At 41.2% G+C, this 23,157-nt stretch overlaps 1 protein-coding gene across 4 annotated transcripts in view; it reads left to right on the top strand.

Annotated features, from left to right (window-relative positions):
• Positions 1-23,157, top strand: part of VIT (vitrin) — a 159,095-nt gene that overhangs the window by 37,097 nt on the left and 98,841 nt on the right. For all 4 annotated transcript variants that reach the window (XM_033939193.1, XM_033939195.1, XM_033939194.1 and 1 more), the window contains exons 3-6: positions 2,424-2,489; positions 6,155-6,311; positions 10,815-10,948; positions 17,224-17,301. In XM_033939193.1, coding sequence (XP_033795084.1) covers positions 2,424-2,489; positions 6,155-6,311; positions 10,815-10,948; positions 17,224-17,301 — 435 coding nt within the window. The remainder of the gene's footprint in view (positions 1-2,423; positions 2,490-6,154; positions 6,312-10,814; positions 10,949-17,223; positions 17,302-23,157) is intronic.

Raw genomic sequence — 23,157 nt, 5'->3', positions numbered from 1 at the left:
ACCAGTCCCCCCCTCCCTCCCCCACCCTCTACCTCCCCTACCTAGCTCGGTCAAACCTGCAATTTCTGTAATATTGATGTAAACCTGCCCTCTGTGCAGACAGTTAAGAATCGCTGTAACTTCATGGCTGACTGCGGCAAATCACTGTAATTTATCGTAATTCGGCCTGCAATTTTCTGTCAAAAATTCTTCTAATTATGCTGTAAATCTGCTTCTAATTTTGTAAACCTACTTCTAATATTGTTGTAAATCTGCTATTCAATGCTGTAAATCTGATTCTAATTTTGTAAACCTACCTCTAATTTTGTTGTAAATCTGCTATTCAATGCAGATCATTTGCTAATTGATGTAAACCGCCTAGAACTCACTGGGTATGGCGGTATATAAGAATAAAGAATAATAATAATAATAATAATATTCAAATCCAGACTCAAAGCCCACTACTTTGAAGCTGCTTTCAATTCCAAACTCCACTCCACTTTCTAAGCACCAAAATCGGTCTTATCATTCCCTCTGTAATCCCCCCACCTGAGCACAGTGTATTGATGCATCTTCTTGTCCAGTTTGTCTGTCTTGACTAGATTGTAATCTCTTATGAGCAGGGACTGACTCTTCTGTGTTTTGATGTACAATGCTGCATATGTCTAGTAGCGTTATAGAAATGATTAGTAGTAGTAGTAGTTTTATAGAATCAGGACCTATCTCTTTAGAGCTGGGGGTGCTGTGAGGACAAAGCAGAGGTGGAGCTGGATATTATCCATTCACCACCAGTAGTCAGTAGTACCAAGTATACACAGCAGTCCTAACATGTAAAAATATCTATCCAAGTATCGGCACTGAATATCCAGAGAGCACCTCTCATAGCTATTTACTCTGGATTTAGACAATTAGATGGGGAAGGGAATGGAACAGGTGCCCACTTTCCTTTATACGAGGGTCATTTCATAAATAATGCACACTATTTTTTTTAATTTACATGTTTTATTTTTTTTTTTTCAAGTATTTCTTTACAATTCTTCAATATAGTCTCCCTGCTTTGTAATGACCAAGTCCCAACGTCTGGGAAGTTTCATTAATCCATCCAAAACACCGTTTCCGTTCAATTGCCGAATGGCTCGGGTACCGGTGGAAGAAAGCTCTTCCAGAGATGCAAAATGATGTCCACGCATAGACTGTTTCAACTTTGGAAAAAGGTCGAAGTCTGTATTCGCGTAGTTTTTCATGACGACATTCCCTATGTGCGGACGAGCGTTGCGTGAAGAATGAGTGACCCAGCCTAGAGCAACTGAGGTCGGGTTTTGTGCATTTTTTGCAAAAAATCACGATAATACACTGCTGTGACACTTCTTCCACATGGAACTTTGTCTGTGATGATGATGCCTTCATGATCATAAGCAAAACTCATCATTTGTTTGACTTTTGATTGAGTTTGTCAAAATTTTTTGGTCGTGGGGAAGATGGAGCTCTCCACTCATCATTGAAAAACTACACAAATATGGCTGGGAGGCATTACCTCATGCTCCCTACAGTCTAGACATTAGTCAACCAGACTTCGACCTTTTTCCAAAGTTGAAACAACCTATGCATGGACATCGTTTTGCATCTCTGGAAGAGCTTTTTTCCGCCAGTACCTGAGCCATTCGGCAACTGAACAAAAACAGTGTCTTGGATGGAATAATGAAGATTCCCGGATGTTGGGACTCAGTCAATGTAAAGCAGGGAGACTATATTGAAAGATTATAAAGAAATACTTGAAAAATAAATAAATAAATAAACATGTAAATTTTTAAAAAAGTGCATTATTTATGAAATGACCCTTGTAGAACATCCTCCCAATTAGGTGCCTCTTGAGTCCTAAATATACTTGCCTCTTTATAGAACTGTTCTCAGATGGGAGTGATATTCACCCACCTAGCCATTCCATAAGGAAAATGATGACTTATTCACTTATTTCTTTGTCTATTTCGTGGCCCAACAAACTTAGCTCATGCAGTCCTACCACATCTATTTTTAGGTATGTCAGTTATCACAATATTATAATGTGGATAACAAAATAATAACAATAAAAAAAAATTCACACATCACAAACAAGCCCATGAAATGTACCTAAACAGAGAGCAGTTGAATGTCACCAGTACCCAGATAACCTTTGGCCCCATTTCCAGACTACCCCAGTCCTTCCTTTTCTTATATGGGTAACTTTCGGCTGGATATCGTTTCTGGCCAGAATTTATACATTAGCTTGGACAAAATGTATAAACAAATGGGCTTCTTTAGTTAGCACTTGATTAATAGTATAAATCTTTTGGAAGATCAACCCCAATATTAAGTCTGGTCCACGGGTTCTAGAAGCTGGAGATTGGGTTCTAAAGCAGATGATGTCTACAATTTCAGTAACCAATACTGTGTTTTCTTTGTTATAGCTTTGTTGCTGACTTTTACACGTGCAAGTCAAGAAGCCACCAAGAAGAGTAAAAAATCAAAACAACGTACGTACTGCTGCTACTTGCAGACCATACAGCAGGTAGAATTGAGGGATTTCTTTATACCAGTGGTTCTCAACACACACCTAACCAGTCAGGTTTTCAGAATATCCACAATTAATATACATAGGGTTAGCTTATTTTTGACCTAAAAAAAAAAAATAAATAAAAAAAAAGAGGACACATAACCTCGCCCCTACCCCACCCCAGCTCCGCCCTCACCCCGCTCCTGGGTCAGTCCCCCAGAAGCTAGTTTGGCAGGGCCGACTTACAAAGAATCCAGTGGATCTTCTCTTACCTCCTTGGCGCTACAATTCTGTTTTCTTCAGACCATCAGCAGTTCAGTGACATGAGCCTGCTGCCATCGGCTTGCCCCGGAAGCAGCCTCTCTGCAACAACTTCCTATTCTTGCAGAGGTGGGACCTGCAGATGCAATTGTGGCACCGTTTTTGGACGTGCCTGCAGACACCTACTTCTTTTTTTTTTTTTTACAACATTTTAATTAGTTTTAAATGACATGGCCAATTATGGCACCTATTAAAGCCAATTAAACCAATTAAGTTAGATGATGTTAGGATGCTTGCCCCTGCCTAACTTACGGTGTTGTTCATAGAATATGGCCCTAAGTGTTGGTATTCTATAACCTATGCTAGGGTCTATAACTGGATGCTAGAGTCCACCTTGGGGGTCAGCGCTCAAGAAACAGATCTGGGTGTCTTTGTGGACAATAAGCTGAAACCAAGCGGCCAAGAAAGCAAACATGATCCTAGGAATCATTAGAAAAGGGATGGTAAACAAGACTAAGAATGTTATAATGCCTCTGTATCGCTCAATGATGCGACCTCACCTTGAGTTCACTTCTGGTTTCCTTATCTGAAAAAAAGATATAGCAGCCCTAGGAAAGGTTCAAAGAAGAGCGACTAAGATGATAAAGGGGAAAGAACTCCTCTTGTTTGAGGAAAGACTAAAAAGGTTAGGGCTCTTCAGCTTGGAAAAGAGATGGCTGAGGGGAGATATGATCGAAGTCTACAAAATCCTGAGCAGTGTAGAATGGGTACAAGTGGGTCGATTTTTTTTTTTTACTGTTATCAAGATTTACAAAGACTAGGGCACACTCGATGAAGTTACAGAGTAATACTTTTAGAACCAATTGGAGGAAATAGTTAAGCTCTGGAACGCGTTGCCAGAGGATGTGGTAAGAGCGGTTAATGTAGCTGGTTTTAAAAAAAAGTTTGGACGAGTTGCTGGAGGAAAAGTCCAAAACTGCTGTTGAGACAGACATGGGGGAAGCCACTGCTTGCTCTGGATCGGTGGCATAGAATGCTGCTACTATTTGGTTTTTGTCAGATACTTATAACTTGAATTGGCCTCCGTGAAGAAGGGATATCGGGCTAGATGTACCACTGGTCTGATCCAATAAGGCTATTCTTATGTTCTTATGTACACAGCTGAAAGACTCACCCCCAGATCTGCCAATGTGTTCACCCCCTTTGAAGTTATGTGCTTCTGCTAAGTGCAGTTACATATATAACTGCCAATTAGTGGTACTTAATGCCTATCAATGCCTACTTTAATAATTACATTCGGCACATAACGAGCACTGTTCTATAACCTATACTTGCAGTTTTGCAAAGTTTGACATTATGTGCTCAAGGTATATTAGCCAAATTGTGAGCCCACTGGGACAGACAGGAAAAATGCTTGAATACCTCAATAAATTCATGTAAAGCGTTCTAAGGTCCGTGGGAGAATATAGAAAACTGAATAAATAAATAATGAAATAAGATTATAGAATCCAGAGGAATATATTTAAGGGTGAGGCTGGTACCCCATCTTAGCTTGGAGGCTCTTACCTCCACTATTGTGGGAGAGACCTATAAAAAAGTTGAGACTTATAAGGCAATTGTGCTCATTTCTGGATTTACAGAGATTTAAAACAATTATACACCTGGACATGCCTTTAAAGTTCATGCATAAACTTAGTTTTGTGTGAATATTGCAGTAAGAGAAAGCATCATGCCACTTCTTGTCAGGCTTCACCAACTTCCAGTGATAGCTAAATTCAAGTTCCTCATTGTCTTTGTTTTCATTAAAATGCCTTCCCATCTTATTATTTTTTCTTTAAAGTTATTTTTTAAGACACTTATGCTATTTAGGGTTGTTTTGAGTAATGTATAATTTCTATTTTGTTAATTTGAGGTTTAATAATGTATGTATCACTGATATATGTGATTTTTATTTGGGTGAAAAATATTTATTTATTTGTAGCATTTATATGCCACTTATAGTCTAAGGCCTCCTTTTACAAAACTGCGCTAGCAGTGTCTAGTGCAGGGAGCTGCGCTGAATGGCCCGCGCTGCTCCCAATGCTCACAGAGTTCCTAAGTTAGAAACTTCCTCCTTTACCTCCAGCATCAAATTTCGTAGCTCAACTATTATGCCTGCATTGTCATTCAGTTCATCCGAGGGAAGAGGCACTCTGGATGGAGTCGGGGGATCAGCTTTAATTCTTTTTGCATTTCCTCCTGAGAAAGACTCCTCATTGTTTGTCTGACGCACTAAAGACATTTTCCCGAGGTAAAAACAATCTCTTAGCATGAAAATGTATATAATATTACCACATAGGCTTTCAGAGGTTCAGAGCTCAATGATTAAGCTTCCACCATGTCAGGCTTCCAAGCCACCCCCCCTGCTCACAGAGTTCCTATGAGGATCAGGAGCAGCGCGGGCCATTCAGCGTGGCTCTCTGCGCTAAAAACTGTTAGCGCAGTTTAATAGAAGAGGGGGTACACTAAGTTGGTGGCTGCTGATCGTGTGCCAATCACTTGACAGCACCGGTTACAAAATCACGCCTAAATTCAGCCAAGAAGAGGTTGCAAGGTGTTTTGTAGGCTCGAGGGTCAGTTTCATGTAGTGGATATGGTGTCGAAGAGATAAGTCTTTAGTTTCTTTCAGAACTTGTTTTAATTGATTTACAAAAAATTTGGAGAGAGAAGAGAGTTCTAATATAACTAGGAGTTTCAATCCAAATCGTTGTAAACCTACACAAAAAGGAGCGAGAGCTATTACCAACAAGCTTTATCCCTTTCACTGAAGAAAATGAAAGTTTATACTTCTGAGAATTCGTTGAAACAAAAGACCGAAGAGAATTCCATGTTAGAAGGACTATGGGCAAAAATAGACCATGGATAATTTTGAATATCATAACAAGCGCATTTAAATCTAATTCTAAGATGAACAGGGAGCCAGTGAAGATTTCTCCGTAATGGAAATAAATGATCAAAATTTCCTTTTTCCGAAAACCAATTTGGCTGCCGTATTCTGATCTACTTGTAGAATTCAGATGCAACTTTCTTAGTGCGACACACAACCTTTAGGGTTGTGCTTAAGTGAGGTTTCTTTGTGTATGTGATCATATGTACAGGACAGTGTGTCGCAGGATTGCAGAGTTACAAAAGAAGAAGTAGTGTCAGTAAACCGAAAACTTTATAGCGATTTAATATGCATGAAAGCCAAAAGATCACAAAAGAGACTCTCCATGGTTGTGATCCTTAGAAAGACCAAAAGCTTCATTAGAGCATGGTGCATAATATGTAGCCAGCCTTAAGTAGGGTCTGGATTTTGTAATAAAAGTCTACATGCTCTGTTGTTGTTGTTTTTAATTTTCACAGATGTACCTCTTATCGATTGCGATATTAAAGCTGGAAAGATCCTAAATCCAGAATTCATTGCTAAATGTCCAGCTGGATGTCAAGAAGGCAAACACCGGGTCTACGGCACAGACATTTATGCATCATTCTCTAGTGTATGCAGTGCTGCTATTCACAGGTTTGTTTGTTCACATTGCAAATGGACCCATGAGTTGGGTAGTACACAAGTCTAGTCTTATGCACCCGATTGTTCATTTCACAATTTTTTCCCATGCAATATAACCTTTTTCATGCAATATACCGCTGCATACATAGCTTAAATGGGATTTGTAATAGTGCGACTATCCATGGCTATCGTTGTGTAGGGAAGTAACTATGAGCTCCTTTTACAAAGTCATGGCAGCAAAGCTGACACAGTAAATACATTGAAGCCCATTCCATGTCTATGGACGTCTGTGCATTTACCGTGGCAGTATAGCTACTGCAGCTTTGTAAAAGGGGCCCTATGTGTAGGTTGGCTAAAGAGATATCTAAGTCCATCCATTTAAAACTAAAGTGTTTTATTTAAAAAAAAAACTCTGCAATTCATATTTTATAAATGACTCCGCACTTGCAGTGATACACACAAGACATGGGGCTGTTTTATAAACATACGCACATAGAAAGAGCAACATCACAGTGGGAACACATACCTAAAAGAGTGGCGCAACACACGCGCACATGCCGCGATTTTCAAATGGCCTTGACATAAGCATCTGTATAACACCATTTACACATATATGTGAATGATTATGCAAACACGCATACAAAAGAGCCAGTAATTAAGAAACCATCCACTGAAATAGAGAATGACACGGGGACACATTTTTCACCGTTCCCCGCGAGTTATGTCCTTGCCCCATTCCTTTAAGTTCAGCCTTGACTGCACAAACCTCGAGGCTTGTGCTTTTTGTAAACAGTTCCCATTCCATAAAATGGAGCCTCTTGTAAACAATGCATGTTAATGCGTGGTAGTGCCTTTTAATAAATCTAATTTTCTGTATGTTGTGTAGCGTATTTCAGGAACATGTACTACCATTATAATTAGATACAGTGAAGCTTCAATCTTAGTATAAGTACAACTTCTTTCTCAATTATATTTTAGTTGTTTCCTCATCTGCTGAGCAGGAGACTTTATCCACTTAATAGGGGTTTAAGGGGAAACTGGTAATTTCTCATTAATATGTTTGTATAAATTTGAGCTTTTTGCCACAGGTTCTTGATCCACAATGATACTGCAAATTTTTCCTCGTCCCTGCAGGAACTCAATTTCCCTGACCCGTCCCTGTGAGTTTTGTTGTTGTCCCTGTCCCATTCCTGTAAGCTCTTCCTTAACCACACAAGCCTCGAACACTTATGATTTTAAGTGTTTGAGGCTTGTGCAGATGAGGACAGAATTGCGGGAATGGAGTAGGGACAGAGAAAAGAACTCTCTGGGATGGAAAATGAGTTCCCGCAAAGACGGGAAAAATTTGTCCCCGTGTCATTCTCTAAAGCCTCATTAGTGAATGATGTGTGTTTCTTGAGAACAGCAACTCCATTATTGTTGGTACAGAAAGCGCACGACTCCCAGACTCCTATCTTGTTCTCTGTGCAGCTCCTCTTTCCTGGCCTTACTGTGGTGGCATAGCCAATACTGCTATCATCCCTGTTGCCCATGCAGGCCTAATTATAGCGCAGATTCAACAGAACGTGCAGGCCCAATGATGCTTCAGTTTTTGGTTTGTCCAGGTTGCAACCCCAAACACGAGTTTGGTGACCTCATTTGAGGTCATGACCCACAGTTTGTGAAGCCCTGCTCTAGAAGGCCTATATAACAGTATATGACAAATGTCCTGATCCCTCATTAATAATACTTGATAAAGATATACCCATCTTTTGGGACTGATGTGTCTAGCTAGCGGACAGCTCTAGGAAAAAGCCTATAATATCAGAGCTTCGTTCTTTTCCACGCTATTCCAAACTGGAGACCCTTGCGAGGTTACCATGGGTTTTTATTTTGTTTTTTCTATAGAGAAGCAGCACATCTGTTCAAGGTTGAAAGATAAATTGAAAATATATTTGACCCATTTAACCCTTTATTTGGCATTGTTGCTCAGAAGCAACATGTCTTCTATGGCTCATATGGGAAATCTGCATTTCCAAATGCGTTTACTTGGCACTGTTGCTCTCGTTCAACATCAAGTTACATAAAGCAACCGTTTCACCATCTGCCAATTAAAGGGTTAAAGGCAGAGCTAGCCTAGCTAGAATTAGTATACAGAGAAACAGTTTACAGCTGATTTGATTTCTCCTTTTCAAGGATATTCCATGACCAGGGCTGCACTTTGAGACTTCTGAGATATACTGGAATCTAAAATGGTCTTTCAGAACATTATATACATGTGTGCTGTCACATATATATGTCAGTTTATAAACTTTTTTTGGGGGGATGGGTGGGAGGGAGGGTAGGGGGAAGAGACAAAACACTAGGGGCAGCCTCCCCTATCTTTCCAGCTACAGCACTGCAAAAACACGAGCACCTTTCTATAACCTACATCAGATGTAAATCCTGACATTGTTCTCAGGGGACAGAAACAAATGCAAGTGTTTATTTTAGTCCTACTCTAGTCCTGTGCAAAACATGCTTTTAACATGCACATATCCTAGCTTTCTAAAATCAGGATGTATGGGAGTACCCCACTTTAATTTACCAGGTTAATCACACCCACAGTACAAGAATAATGCTGCTTGTGATCAACCTCACAAAGCAGTGCTATTTTTCCATCCTAGGAGCATCTGGACATTTCTTAAAGGGACCAACTTCAAAAATCTATCCTGAATGCCTTCCCAACTGAGGTTCCCTCCAAAGGACCCCCAACATTAATCCACTCCCCCAAATGCTGCCTCTTCCCCTTCTCTTCCCATCCCCAGGTCTACCTGCCTTGCAATCAGGGTAGGAATGATCCCTGACTGCTCTTGCCTAGGGTTATCAGATGTCCAGATTTCTCTGGACAAGTCCTCCTTTTGAGGACAAGTCCGGGGATCCAGACGGATTTTCGAAAACCCAACTTTCCTCCACATCGCATTGGGCAGGAGGACATCAGCGCATGCCTAACGAGAACAGGCATTGGGGGGCGTGGCTGGGGCAGGATTGGCGTGGGCCTGGGGGCGGGTTTAGGGGGTCCATATTTTCCAAACAGAAAATCTGGGAACCCAACTCCTGCTCTTTCTGGTACTGGGTACAAAGTAGCACCAGTGACCCACAGCAGTAGTCTTGCAGTACTACTAAAATATCAATGTGACCAAAACAGAACATTTATTTTCTGAAATGCCAATGTACAGTCCATGTTTATGTGACAGAACATACGTTTTCATGCTAGTTATTTATTTTCCCTAAGTCCCTTGCCAGTTCCACAGTTGGGGTGGGGGAGGAGAACATCAATCACTGGCTGATTAAGGGGATAACTTCCCTATTCTTCCAATGGAGCGCTGTTTAATGCAATCAGGTTTTTGAAATCTAGAAGTTCCAGGTAGGAAATGTAAATCCTGGCGTCAATCTTTGTAAGCACAGATGTTCATTGAATTCTTCTCCTGAAATAGAAAATGCCTTCTCGCCGCATACACATTTTTCAATTTAGACTTATCCAGTCTGGCTTTGAAAAACTGAGATGTATACATTTATAGAATATAAATGTCTAAAGGAGTTTTGTATATCTAAAACGAAAGTGGTGCTCCTAAAACAAGGGGCCCGGCGGCAGGAGGGAGGGGGCCGATCACAGATGTGGGGGGTAGGGGTGTCGGTGTTAGGCAGGAGAGAGTAAGTCTAGGTTTCACTTTTTACCATTTGTCTTATTGAACTCCAGTATATTGATGACATTTTTGTTACTTTTCTTGAATTTATAAATTATAATCACATAACAACTATGTTGTGATATTAGAAACTTTTATAGGTAATTTAGGGCCCCTTTTACAAAGCCATGGTAGTGATTCCCACTTGGCAAATGTGACACAGCTCATTCAATTCCTACTGCAGCTTTGTAAAAGGGACCCTTAGTCTTCCCTACAACCCCCCCCCCCCCTTTTTATTAAGCCGCAGTAGAGGTTTCTACCTCGGCCCAGAGCACTAAATGTTCTGACGCTGCTCCGATGCCCATAGTGGCGCCAGAACATTTAGCGCTCCAGGTCACGGTGGAAACCTCTACCTTAGCTTAGGTAAAAAGAGGGCCCAAATCATATACGCTTGGTTTTACTAAATGGCACTAGAGATTTATAGTGCGGGCTGGTGAGGTAAATGCGCCAAAGCTCATAGGAATTCTATGAGAGTTGGAGCATTTGCCTCACCAGCCCAAGCTTGAGCCATTTAGTAAAGGGAATCCATAACCAGATTTGTCTACATCAAAGGAAATCGGATTTTATTGTTGGCTTTTACAGCACTTCATGTTTTTTCATAAACCTTAATTTGCTTTTTATTAATTTACCCAAATTTTTGTTTGATGTATTTATATTATTGTATATTTATTGTAATGTGTTTTTGTTCTTTTTTTTGATGATTTTGTTTATTAATTTGATTATTTATGTTTACTGAAACCTACCACGAGCTAAATGATTCGGCAAGGTACAATAAATAAATAAATTTTTTTTTTTTTTCTTCCTCCCCCAGTGGTGCAATTCCCCATTCTGGAGGAAAAATTCTTGTTCGAAAAGTTGCTGGTCAATCTGGCTATAGAGGGAGCTTCTCTAATGGGATTCGATCCTTGTCCCTGCCTCGCTGGAGAGAATCTTTCATTGTTGCAGGTATAATCCCCAATTTTTAAAACCCAGAGAATTAACTTGAAAAATTTTTAAAGCATTAAAATTGAGCGTGTTAAACAGAAAGATGAAATTAAATCAATGTATGGTTTCTTGTATCAGCATAATTCATCCACTTTATAACGTGCCATAAAATTTCTTCTATATGTGACAATCGCTGTAAAAAGTCTCTAGAAACAAAACTTAAGGTTTTAAGGAATCCTATTAGAGCAAACTATCTTATGTATGTTGTCCTGTAACCTATTCTGAGCTCATTGGGGAGAATGAGATAGAAAAACGAATTGAATAAATAATTAAATAATACAACAGCCCAAACCCCATCCTTTTATGTAAAAAATAAAACATGACTGAAGTTCAAACATATAACTTTCCTCTAAATGACACAGATATAATGAAAATCAAATCATGATAATATTATACAACACTTTCACATGGACAGTGCAAGGATGAAGAAAAGTAGAAACACAGGCACAGGCCAAAGATGATAAACTCAAGGGAAACAAACCCTCCCACCCCACAATAGTGGTTCAAGGTGTTCAGACAAAAACCTCATTGGCATTAAAAAAAAAACCTTCCTGGAATATTCTAAAGGCTCTGTGCTGTGCAACAATTGAGATAGGTAAGGAAGTTTTTGACTTATCTCCATCATCTGTTGGAGATAAGTAAAAAATTTCCTTATCGATTGTGGGGTGGGAGAGTTTGTTTCCTCCCTTGAGTTTATCATCTATGGCCTGTGCCTGTCTTTTCTTCACCTTGCACTGTCCATGTGAAAGTGGGAGGGAAAACTTTTTGTAAAGCAGATCACAACAGAGGTATAGTGACCAGTAGTTTCTTCTGCCCCTTCATTGTATTCATGTATGACCCTTCAAGAGGGACATTAGGAGATCAGAAGTGCAAATGACCTAAAGATGCTATCTGGTAATAAAGGACACTATAGGGGAACAGATATCCAACAATAGAACGGTATTGACTTCTGATACCAACCCCTGAAAAATCTTGAATTTCCAAAATTATTTTACTGTGCCATAACTGAATGTATGAAACTGAAGCAAAGTTGATTTGATGGCAGGACAAGCAATGTTTCCTAAGGAAATCAAAGGTTTCATAGTTGCAAAGGAGATAATTCTTCTGTTTATAGTTCATTTCTTGATATACTGCAAATCATTAAAAAAAAAAAAAAAAGAGGCAATTTTCAATAAAATGGATAGAAGAAAGGAAATCTGGCATAAGTTGAGGCAACCATACTATACATACAAAGAGTGAATCTCCCCTCCAAAAGGACACCACCTTGTAGTGGAGGGCTTGTGTGTTTCCATGACTTGGAGGGCTATGCTGAAGGGCCACCCATATCAGACAGGTCTCTGAGGAGAAACCAGACGATGAGTGTCCCATACTTGCGAGGGTCAAGATCTGACTTGAAGAGGAGAGCAGGGGTAGCTGTTCTCCCCAATAGCACTAACTATGATTGGGAAGAGAAAAGGAAATACTCAAATATTCCCTCCAGTATAGGCTTCCACTCTCTCCCTTGAGGAAGTCAATGTTGGAAGATTGTGGTTTCGGACATCTGGGCACATCGGCTGGAACTTTGGGCATCTCCATGGACATAAGCACTGCCATCCCTGTGGCCTGGAAGTGTAATGGCATCAGAAAGCATGGTGCACTGGAAGTGTCTGCCTCTAATTTATCTGTCTCTGCTAGAGGGACTCCTGCTGCCGTTTCCTCGCCAAGTGGATTGGTTAAGTCAGCTATTGGGGGAGCTTTTGTTGTGGCCCCCAGAGCAGGGAAGTTATCTAAGATGCCTTCTGGAAGAACTCCGGTGTTGGATTATTGGCAGAGGTAACAATGAGGTTAATATGGGAAGTATTTTAGAGGCTGGACAGGTCCTATTAGATACTTGTATATTTCTGTTAGTTTCCGTGGGGTTTACTTCCTTGCTCTAGTATTACAGACATTTACAATATTTGCACGAGGGACACGTCAGTGCTGGCACCTAGATTATGAATTGCCTTTACAGTGAATTCTGCTACCAGAAGGACTAAAAATCTACTTGATTGAGGATTTGTTACAAGACAATAATAGTTCTCTTTTTGATTACTGTAACTTTTGACTTTTAGTTTGAGAATAGCTAATTGCTGCCGCCATTTAAAGATTTGTTCAAATCTCAGGAGACGGGAGTGATTCCTAGGCATTGGAGGAGAGCGGATGTGGTCCCTATTCATAAAAGTGGTCACAGGGATAAAGCAGGAAACTACAGGCCAGTGAGCCTCACTTCAGTTGTTGGAAAAATAATGGAAGTTTTGCTGAAAGAAAGGATAGTATACTTCCTTGAATCTAATGGGTTACAGGATCCAAGGCAACATGCTTTACAAAGGGTAAATCGTGCCAAACGAACCTGATTGAATTTTTTGATTGGGTGACCAGAGAGCTGGATCGAGGACATATGCTAGATGTAATTTACTTGGATTTCAGCAAAGCCTTTGATACAGTTCCTCATAGGAGGCTGTTGAACAAACTTGAAGGGCTGAAGTTAGGACCCAAAGTGGTGAACTGGGTCAGAAACTGGCTGTCGGACAGACTCCAGAGGGTGGTGGTTAATGGAAGTCGCTCGAAGGAAGGAAAGGTGAGTAGTGGAGTCCCTCAGGGATCAGTGCTGGGGCCAATCCTGTTTAATATGTTTGTGAGTGACATTGCTGAAGGGTTAGAAGGAAAAGTGTGCCTTTTTGCAGATGATACCAAGATTTGTAACAGAGTAGACACCAAAGAGGGAGTGGAAAATATGAAAAAGGATCTGCAAAAGTTAGAGGAATGGTCTAATGCCTGGCAACTAAAATTCAATGTAAAGAAATACAGAGTAATGCATTTGGGGATTAATAATAGGAAGGAACCGTATATGCTGGGAGGAGAGAAGCTGATATGCACGGACGGGGAGAGGGACCTTGGGGTGATAGTGTCCGAAGATCTAAAGGCGAAAAAACAGTGTGACAAGGCAGTGGCTTCTGCCAGAAGGATGCTGGGCTATATAAAGAGAAGCGTAGTCAGTAGAAGGAAGAAGGTGTTGATGCCCCTGTACAGGTCATTGGTAAGGCCCCACTTGGAGTATTGTGTTCAATTTTGGAGACCGTTTCTGGCAAAGGACGTAAGAAGACTTGAGGCGGTCAAGAGGAGGGCGACGAAAATGATAGGAGGCTTGCGCCAGAAGACGTATGAGGAGAGACTGGAAGCCCTGAATATGTATACCCTAGAGGAAAGGAGAGACAGGGGAGATATGATTCAGACGTTCAAATACTTGAAGGGTATTAACGTAGAACAAAATCTTTTTCAGAGAAAGGAAAATGGTAAAACCAGAGGACATAATTTGAGGTTGAGGGGTGGTAGATTCAAAGGCAATGTTAGGAAATTCTACTTTATGGAGAGGGTGGTGGATGCCTGGAATGCGCTCCTGAGAGAGGTGGTGGAGAGTAAAACTGTGACTGAGTTCAAAGAAGCGTGGGATGAACACAAAGGATCTAGAATCAGAAAATAAGATTAAATATTGAACTAAGGCCTGTACTGGGCAGACTTGCACGGTCTGTGTCTGTATATGGCTGTTTGGTGGAGGATGGGCTGGAGAGGGCTTCAATGGCTGGGAGGGTGTAGATGGGCTGGAGTAAGTCTTAACAGAGATTTCAGCAGTTGGAACCCAAGCACAGTACAGGGTAAAGCTTTGGATTCTTGCCCAGAAATAGCTAAGAAGAAAAAATTAAAAAATTTAAATTGAATCAGGTTGGGCAGACTGGATGGACCATTCGGGTCTTTATCTGCCGTCATCTACTATGTTACTATGTTACATTGTTTTACCAAGAGCATTGGGAGCGTTAGAGGTTCTTAATAATATCGATTGGGTTTATTGAGATTTTAACTTAGCATTTTAAGAACATAAGAACATAAGAAATGTCTTCACCGGAACAGACCGTGGTCCATCCAGTCCGGTGATCCGCACACGCATTAGCCCATTTAGGTACTCCTTTTTGTAGACCCGGATTTCCCGTATCCCTCAATATGATTTGCAAGAAGGTGTGCATCCAACTTGCGCTTGAAACTCGGAACAGTAGTCCCCGCCACAACCTCCTCCGGGAGAGCATTCCAAGCGCCAACCACTCGCTGTGTGAAACAGAACTTCTGAACATTTGTCCTAAACCTGCTGCCACTCAGTTTCAGGCTATGACCCCTTGTCCGTGTCACCTCCGAAAATGTTAGTAATGCTGTTTCCTGGTCTATTTTATCAAATCCCTTTAATATTTTAAAAGTCTCTATCAAATCCCCTCGCAATCTTCTCTTCTCGAGGGTGAATAGTCCCAGTTTTCTGAGGCGTTCTTCGTAGCTCAAATTTTCCATACCTTTGACTAGTTTCGTGGCTCGCCTCTGCACCCTCTCTAGCAGAGTTATATCCTTCTTTAGGTATGGGGACCAGTGTTGGACACAGTATTCCAAGTGAGGTCTGACCATTGCTCTGTAAAGTGGCATTATGACCTCTTCCGATCTGCTCGTGATCCCCTTCTTAATCATGCCCAACATCCTGTTTGCTTTCTTCGCCGCCGCCGCACATTGAGCCGAAGGCTTTAGGGTTCTGTCTATCAGTACCCCAAAATCCCTTTCTTGTTCGCATTTGGCTAATGCCACCCCCAGCATCTTATACTCATGCTCTTTGTTTTTCTTTCCTAGATGCATAACCTTGCATTTATCTATGTTAAAATTCATCTGCCACTTTTTCGCCCAAGTTTCCAGCTGGTTTAGATCCTTCTGGAGATCCTCGCAGTCCCCTAGAGAGCCAACTACTCGACATATTTTTGTAACATCTGCAAACTTTGTTACATTGCATGTTGTTTCCTCTTCAAGGTCGTTTATAAAAATATTAAACAAGATAGGCCCAAGAACCGAACCCTGGGGCACGCCGCTGGTCACTCTCTCCCAGTCCGAGAATTGCCCATTAATGCTAACCCTCTGCCTTCTATTCTCGAGCCATTTGCCAATCCATCTGTGCACTTCTCCTCCTATTCCATGGCTCAGTAGTTTTCTCATAAGCCTTGCATGCGGAACTTTGTTAAACGCTTTCTGGAAATCCAAGTAAACTATATCCACTGGATTTCCACTATCCAATTGTTTGTTCATCTTCTCAAAGAATTGAAGTAAATTTGTCAGACATGACTTCCATTTCCTAAAGCCGAGTTGACTAGCCCTTATTAAGTTGTAATCTTCCAAATGTTGTACAATGTTGACTTTAATTAGTGCTTTGATTATCTTCCCAGGTACTGATGTGAGACTCACAGGTCTGTAGTTTCCTGGTTCACCTCTTGATCCTTTTTTAAAAATTGGGATGACATTTGCTATCCTCCAGTCCTCTGGTATTTGCCCGGTTCTAATTGACATGTTAGCTAAGGATTGCAATAGTTCGCCAATTTCAACCTTAAGTTCCTTTAATACTCTCGGGTGAATTCCATCCGGTCCAGGGGATTTATCACTTTTTAGTTTGTCAATCTGAAAGTATATCATGTCCAACTCCACATCTACTGTTTCAAGGCTTTCCTCTATGCCTCCGGTGAATATCTTCCCTGTGTCTGGCATTGTTGTAGTGTCCTCATTTGTGAAGACAGAGGCAAAGAATGCATTTAACTTATCGGCTACTTGTTTGTCATCTTTGATTGACCCTTTCCTTCCTTGGTCAATAAATGGTTATTATTTGTATAACTGGTGTTTTATATTTATACAGGGGATGGTACAGGATATAAGTATTGAGTTAAATTAAATACAATGGCAGTGATAACTTTACTTTGGGGTCCTTTTATCAAGCTGCGGTAGGGGTTTAACGCGTGTTAAACCGCCTGCCGTGCTAGCCACTAACACCTGTATTGAGCAGGCGTTAGTTTTTTAGCCGGCCGCGGGGGCTAGCGCGTGATGAAATGTCCAACGCACTAACCCCACTAGTGCAGCTTGATAAAAGGAGCTCTTTATGTAATACCTGTTTATGTGGATTGTATCATTATGCTGGAAATAATCTTCTGAATTGCTTCTCTCATGCTCCAAAACTAGATAGGCTTAATGGCTGTTTTTATATTTTAAAATTATAATACACAGAAATTTGTTCAGTATAAAAACTTGACAAATATTTTAAGTATGCACCATATGACAGTCCTAATAAAGAAGAAGGTCAAAAAATAGAACAATTCTTTACTACTAACAGCCTGGCTTTGTTTTTTTTAGACATGTCTTGTTTCCTTTCACAGAAGGAAAAGCGAAAAAGGGTGCCACCTACCCAGCCGTTTTGGAATATGTCTTGTCAAAAGATGCACTGGATAAAACAGGTAAGGGACTTCTCATCTGTGTTGTCTGATTCTGTTTCCCACTGTAACGTCTATCAAGATGTCATATGCAGTGTCCAAATGCTATTTTTCTCTTGTCATATGACAGGTTGCTCTGTTGCCCTCCAGCTTTAACTTATAAATCTATTGCAGTTTAGTTGCTATGTCTTATAGCAGTGGTCTCCAACCTTTTTCATTTAAAGGGTTGCATTGTGAATATGAGAAAGCTCTTTGGGCCACCAAAGGATTTCAAGCTTACACATACTAATAATTTTGTAAACGGCCTTGATCTACTTCTTCAGACTCGATAATAAACATTAAAAATTAATACTATATTGATTCTACAATACTTCAAGGATATATTTTTTTTTAAAATATTTTATTTATATCATTTTACAATATTACCAAGCATATACATCTTGTACAGAAAAGTGAGATCAAACTACATATTAAACTATAATTCCAAAATTAATATTTGCTACAAGGAAATACCAATCTAGCTGTTCTCACACTAGTCCTCAATATTATTGGATCCATTATTAAGAGCAGAACTTATATACTTCAAATTAATTAAGCAAAAAAAAATCCTTGTCTAACTAAAGTGCGGGGAACTAATTTCTCATAGGCGTTATTACGTTGTTATTCCTTTTCAAGACGTTTCATTGAGAGAAAACTAATCAATTGAGATGGCTCTGTAAATATATATTTCAATGATAAATATCTAACTACACATTTACATGGATATCTCAAGAAAAAACTACCCCCTATTTGAGTCACTCCAGGTTTTAAAATTAAAAATTCTTTCCTTCTTTTTTGAGTCTCTCTAGAGACATCAGGGAAAATCTGAATATGTTGCCCCAGGAAGTCTTTAGACCTATTTTTAAAGAAAAGTTTTAATATCCAATCTTTGTCTGGAGCCAAAGCCACAGACAACAAGAGAGTAGCTGGAACCGCCAACTCTCTATCTGATTGTTCCAATATTGCTGAAATGTCCAATGACCTCTCCCGGGGTTCCTCCATGTTTTCTTCTTTGAATTGGGGCTTAGCAGGTAAGTAATACACTCTTGTAAGAGGAGGTAAGGAATTTTCAGGAATTTCCAAAATTTCCATAAAATATCTTTTCACCATTTCTCTGGGAGAAGTTGACAGGATCTTTGGAAAATTTATAAATCTCAAATTATTTATTCGACCATTATTCTCCTGCATTTCCAACTTCTTCCTGAGTAATATATTATCTTTTACCAACATATCTTGATTTTGTTTTAATAACATTAACTCCTTATTTGTATCTTGTGACTCTGATTTAAATTGTAACAGATCCTGCTTTAAAACTTTTATTTCTTCCTTTTGTTCTTTTAATTCTTTATCCAGACTTTTTATTTGAGGATTTAAGGAATTTCCCAAATTCACCACCAAGTCCCATAATGCTTCGAGTGTGACTGTAGGAGGTTTTGTAGGTGAGAAAAGTTGTAATGGTGTAGTAACTAAATGTTCTGAAATTAGCTTTACCTCAGTGACGTCTTGTATTCCCCCAACTTCTGTTGTCCCGGTCACAAGTCCTTGCAGAGAGATCATTCCTCTCTGCGTTGTCATATTCAGCGAGCTCTCCATACTAGCCTCTGTGGACAAAGAGAAACCCACCTCCTCAGGTGGATTCTGGTCCCTTGGAGAGCTTGCAGCTTGTGGCGTCGGTTGAAGGGGTGGCGTCCTAACATCGGGACTAAGAGTGACATCATGCTCAGGGGCACCCACCGCACCGCTCTCCGGCGGTGTCCCCAACGAGCTAGAACCCGACCCTTCTTGTTCCCATTGTAGGCGTCGGAGAAAATCATCAATAGTAACCGCTGGGGTTAAGGATCGCCGGGAGGCTCCTCCGGTATTCCTTCCCCGTCTTTTCGGCATTGTTAAAATAAGAAAAATTCCAACGACGTCCTCACTGCAGCAGACATAGGATAAACTTCTTGGATCCAATAATAGGAAGCAGGATCCAAGCTGGATCTATGTACCCCTAATGAAGGTTGCACACTATGGGCTCCTGGGCTCCACGTGGCTCCTAAGGGGCGTGCCCTAAGGGGCCACGCCCTGCGGCCGCGCGGCTGCGGCCGCAACCACAGCAGCGGCTGCTTTTAGCGATGTTGGAGACGGACCCAGTGACGTCAGGGGTCCGTCTCTGTGAATGCCTGTCTGCGCCGCCCAGCAGGAAGAGAAGCCGCCGCTGTGGAATCCAGGACCAGCCACGGGTCACCCCACAACTCTCCTCCAGCCGGTAACTGCTCCAAGGATATATTTTAAAAACCCATTTTATTTTGGATTGTCAACTTTAGCAAATTCCATAAATGACACCTGAGTAACACACTTAAGAGATTATATAGAAATATGATGGTAGATAAAGGCTAAATGGCCCTTCTAATCTGCCCATCTGCAATAACCATTCTCTCTTCCTCTCTCTAAGAGATCCCATGTGCCTATCCCACACCTTTCTGAATTCAGACACAGTCTCTCTCCACCACTTCCTCTGGGAGATTGTTCCACATATCTACCAACCTTGCAATAAAAAAAAAAAAGTATTTCCTTAAATTACTCCTGAGCCTATCATCTTTTAACTTCATCCTATGCCCTCTCATTCCACAACTTCCTTTCAAATGAAAGAGACTTGCCTCATGCACATTTATGCCACATAGGTATTTAAATGTCTCTATCATGTCTCCCCTCTCCCACCTTTATGCCTTATGAAAAAGACTACCGACCATTTTAGTAGCCTTCCTCTGGACCGACTCCATCCTTTTTATATCTTTTTGAAGGTGCAATCTGTAAAATTATAATAATGTATATTTATCTTATCTTTCCTTTTGTTCATTCACCTTTACACATCCATGGGGGTAGGGGGTTGGAGGGAGGGGAATATTGATGGTGACATTTGGGTAACTTTATTCTTCATTTATACTATATATTATGTTATATTATGTTATTGTTATATGTAGGAAAACTGAAAATCTTGAATGATATATATGTTACCTGTACAGATATTAGTGTAATATATGTAATACCTACTGTTTGTTCATCTGTATGACACTGTTTTAGATTAAAAATCAATAAAGATTAAAAAAAAAAGAAGGCGCAATCTCCAGAATTGCACACAATATTCTAAATGAGGTCACGCCAAAATCTTATACAGGGGTATTAATACCTCCTTTTTCTTACTGGCCATATCTTTCCCTATGCACACTAACATCCTACTAGTTTTCACTGTTGCCTTTTCAACCTGCTTGGCCACCTTAAGATAATCACATACTGTACTATTACACTCAAGTCCTGCTCCTCTTTCATGCACAAAACTTCTTCACTCCCTATATTGTACCGTTCCTTTGGGTTTTGGCAGCCCAAATGCAAGACCTTGCATTTCTTAGCATTAAATCTTAGTAACCAAATTTCAGGCCATTCTTCAAGTTTTACTAGGTCCTTCTTCATGTTATTCACATCATCAAGGGTGTCTACTCTATTGCAGATTTTGGTATGATCTGCAAACAGGCAAATCTTACCTGACCAAACAGCAGCCTTTACAAATATCCACTGGAGGTACTAGCGAAGATTCATCCCAAGAAGCCGCCTGACCCCTAGTGGAATGAGCCTTGAGAAATACGGAACAGGCTTCTTCTGAAGAAGGTATGCGGAAGCAATAGTCTCTTGATCCAGCATGCAATGGTAGCCTTGGAAGTGCCATCCCCCTTACGAAGACCCGCTAAAAGGACAAAGAGATGATCAAACTTTCTGATCTCCTGGGTCCTTTGGCCATGAGAGCAAAGAACTCGAGCAACATGCAACTTGTGCAACTGATTCTGCTCTGCAGATCCGTCCTGAGAACCCAACACCTGGAGAACCACTGACTGACATGAAAAGGAGAAACTACCTTAAGCTGAAAGGAAGAAACAGTCCACAAAATAACCCGCTCCCTAGAAAACTCCAGGAACAGAGACCTACAAGAGAAATCCTGCAACTCAGAAACACGTCTAGCAGAAGTAATTGGCATCAAAAAGATCACTTTAAGAGTAAGGTCCTTCAATGTGCAGGCCCCCAAAGGCTCGAAGGGTGGGCTCACCAGCACAGACAAGACCAGATTAAGATCCCAAGAAGGAACAGATGGTGTAACGGGAGGCTTGAGCAACTTGGCTGACTGCAAGAAGCGAATGACATCAGGAATGGCAGTCAGACGCTGACCCCGTAACAACCCCCGAAAGGCTGACAAGGCCGCAAGCTGAACCCAAAGAGAAGACCAAGCCAGGCCCCTGTCCAGGCCATCCTGCAAGGACTGTAAGATGTTAGGCAGGGGCGAAAAGAGACCACTTCACGCACAGCACACCACTCCTCAAATATATGCCAAATCTCAAGAAGTAGATAATCTCAAGAAGTGGATAATCTCAAGAAGTAGAAAGTCTCCGGGACCCCAACAGGATTGAGATGACTATCAGAATACCCCTTCTTACCTAGGTGTTCCCTTTCAAGAGCCAAGCCGTAAGACAAACATGGGAATAGGACCCTGAGTCAGAAAGTCGGGCGAGAGAGGCATGGACGTCTGGGCCAATCTGGCATCACCAGAATCACAAGGCCCGGATGACACACAATGCGAAGAAGAACTCTGCCCACTAAGGGCCACAAAGGGAACATATACACCAAACCCTCCGTTGGCCATGGTTGGACCAGAGCATCCAGACCTTCAGCCTGACAATCTCTGCGATGACTGAAGAAGCGGGATATTTTGGCATTGACACTCGTGGCCATCAGGTCCACGAGGAGCTGACTCCAAGCTTGCACTATCAACTGAAAAGCCACGTGACTTAGACAACACTCTCCAGGATCTAATATGCGACAACTTAGAAAGTCCACTTAAACATTCTCCACTTCAGCTATGTGGGAGGCTGAGATATCCCAAAGATGAGACTCTGCCCAGACCATGAGCAGAGCTGCCTCTTGCGCCACCAGAAGGCTTTTGGTGCCCCTCATGATTGACATAGGCTACCGCTGTGGCATTGTCTGAAAGAACCCGAACTGACTTGCCCATCAAGAAGGATCGGAAGGCTAAGAGCACTAGAGACTGGTATCCGTGAGCATCACCATCCAAATGGAACGATTGGCTTAGTAACGTTATCACGCTCTCCTCATCCTACTTCAATTTTAGAAAACTGGTAAAAACGAGTTTGTTCAATCGATTTGTAAACTAAGATTCTATACTGCTCTGCTTATTCAACCAGTAACCCTAAGAACTATATAGTTTTCCAATTCTTTCATTATGTAAGATTGTATTGTTGACTTTGATTGTAACCTTTTTGCTGATTGTCCAGCGCTTTTTGCTGTAAACCGCCTCGAACTTCCATGGCTTTGGCGGTATATAAGAATAAAATTATTATTATAATTATTATTATTATTAGACGGATGGTTCTGGTTTCAAGATCATTGATCAACCAGGTCGCCTCCTCCGTGGACCAGGTGCCCTGAGCTGAGTGACTGAGACACTGAGCTCCACAACAGAGGAGACTGGTATCCGTGAACATCACCATCCATGTGGCTAATCGAGACTCACTCCTTGGACTAAATGAGAGGTCTGGAGCCACCAATGAAAACTGCAGCAAGCCAAGCCCCTCAAAGAAACAGGAAGATCCAGACTGTACCTCTGGGGCAACTACCTCCAAAGAAGAGCATACTGAAGCTGACACTTGTGGGCCTGAGCCCACTTCACCACGTCGAGGGAAGCTGCCATCGACTCCAAAACTTGGAGAAAATCCTGCGCCCGAGGACACCAGGATGCCATAAGCAGGTGAATCTGAGATTGCAATTTGCTTACCCGGGCCTCTGGGAGAAAGACCT

The sequence above is a fragment of the Geotrypetes seraphini genome, chromosome 3 (genome assembly GCF_902459505.1).
Source record: "Geotrypetes seraphini chromosome 3, aGeoSer1.1, whole genome shotgun sequence".
In the NCBI taxonomy this organism is placed as follows: Eukaryota; Metazoa; Chordata; class Amphibia; order Gymnophiona; family Dermophiidae; genus Geotrypetes; species Geotrypetes seraphini.
This window is presented reverse-complemented; position numbering and strand designations above follow the sequence as displayed.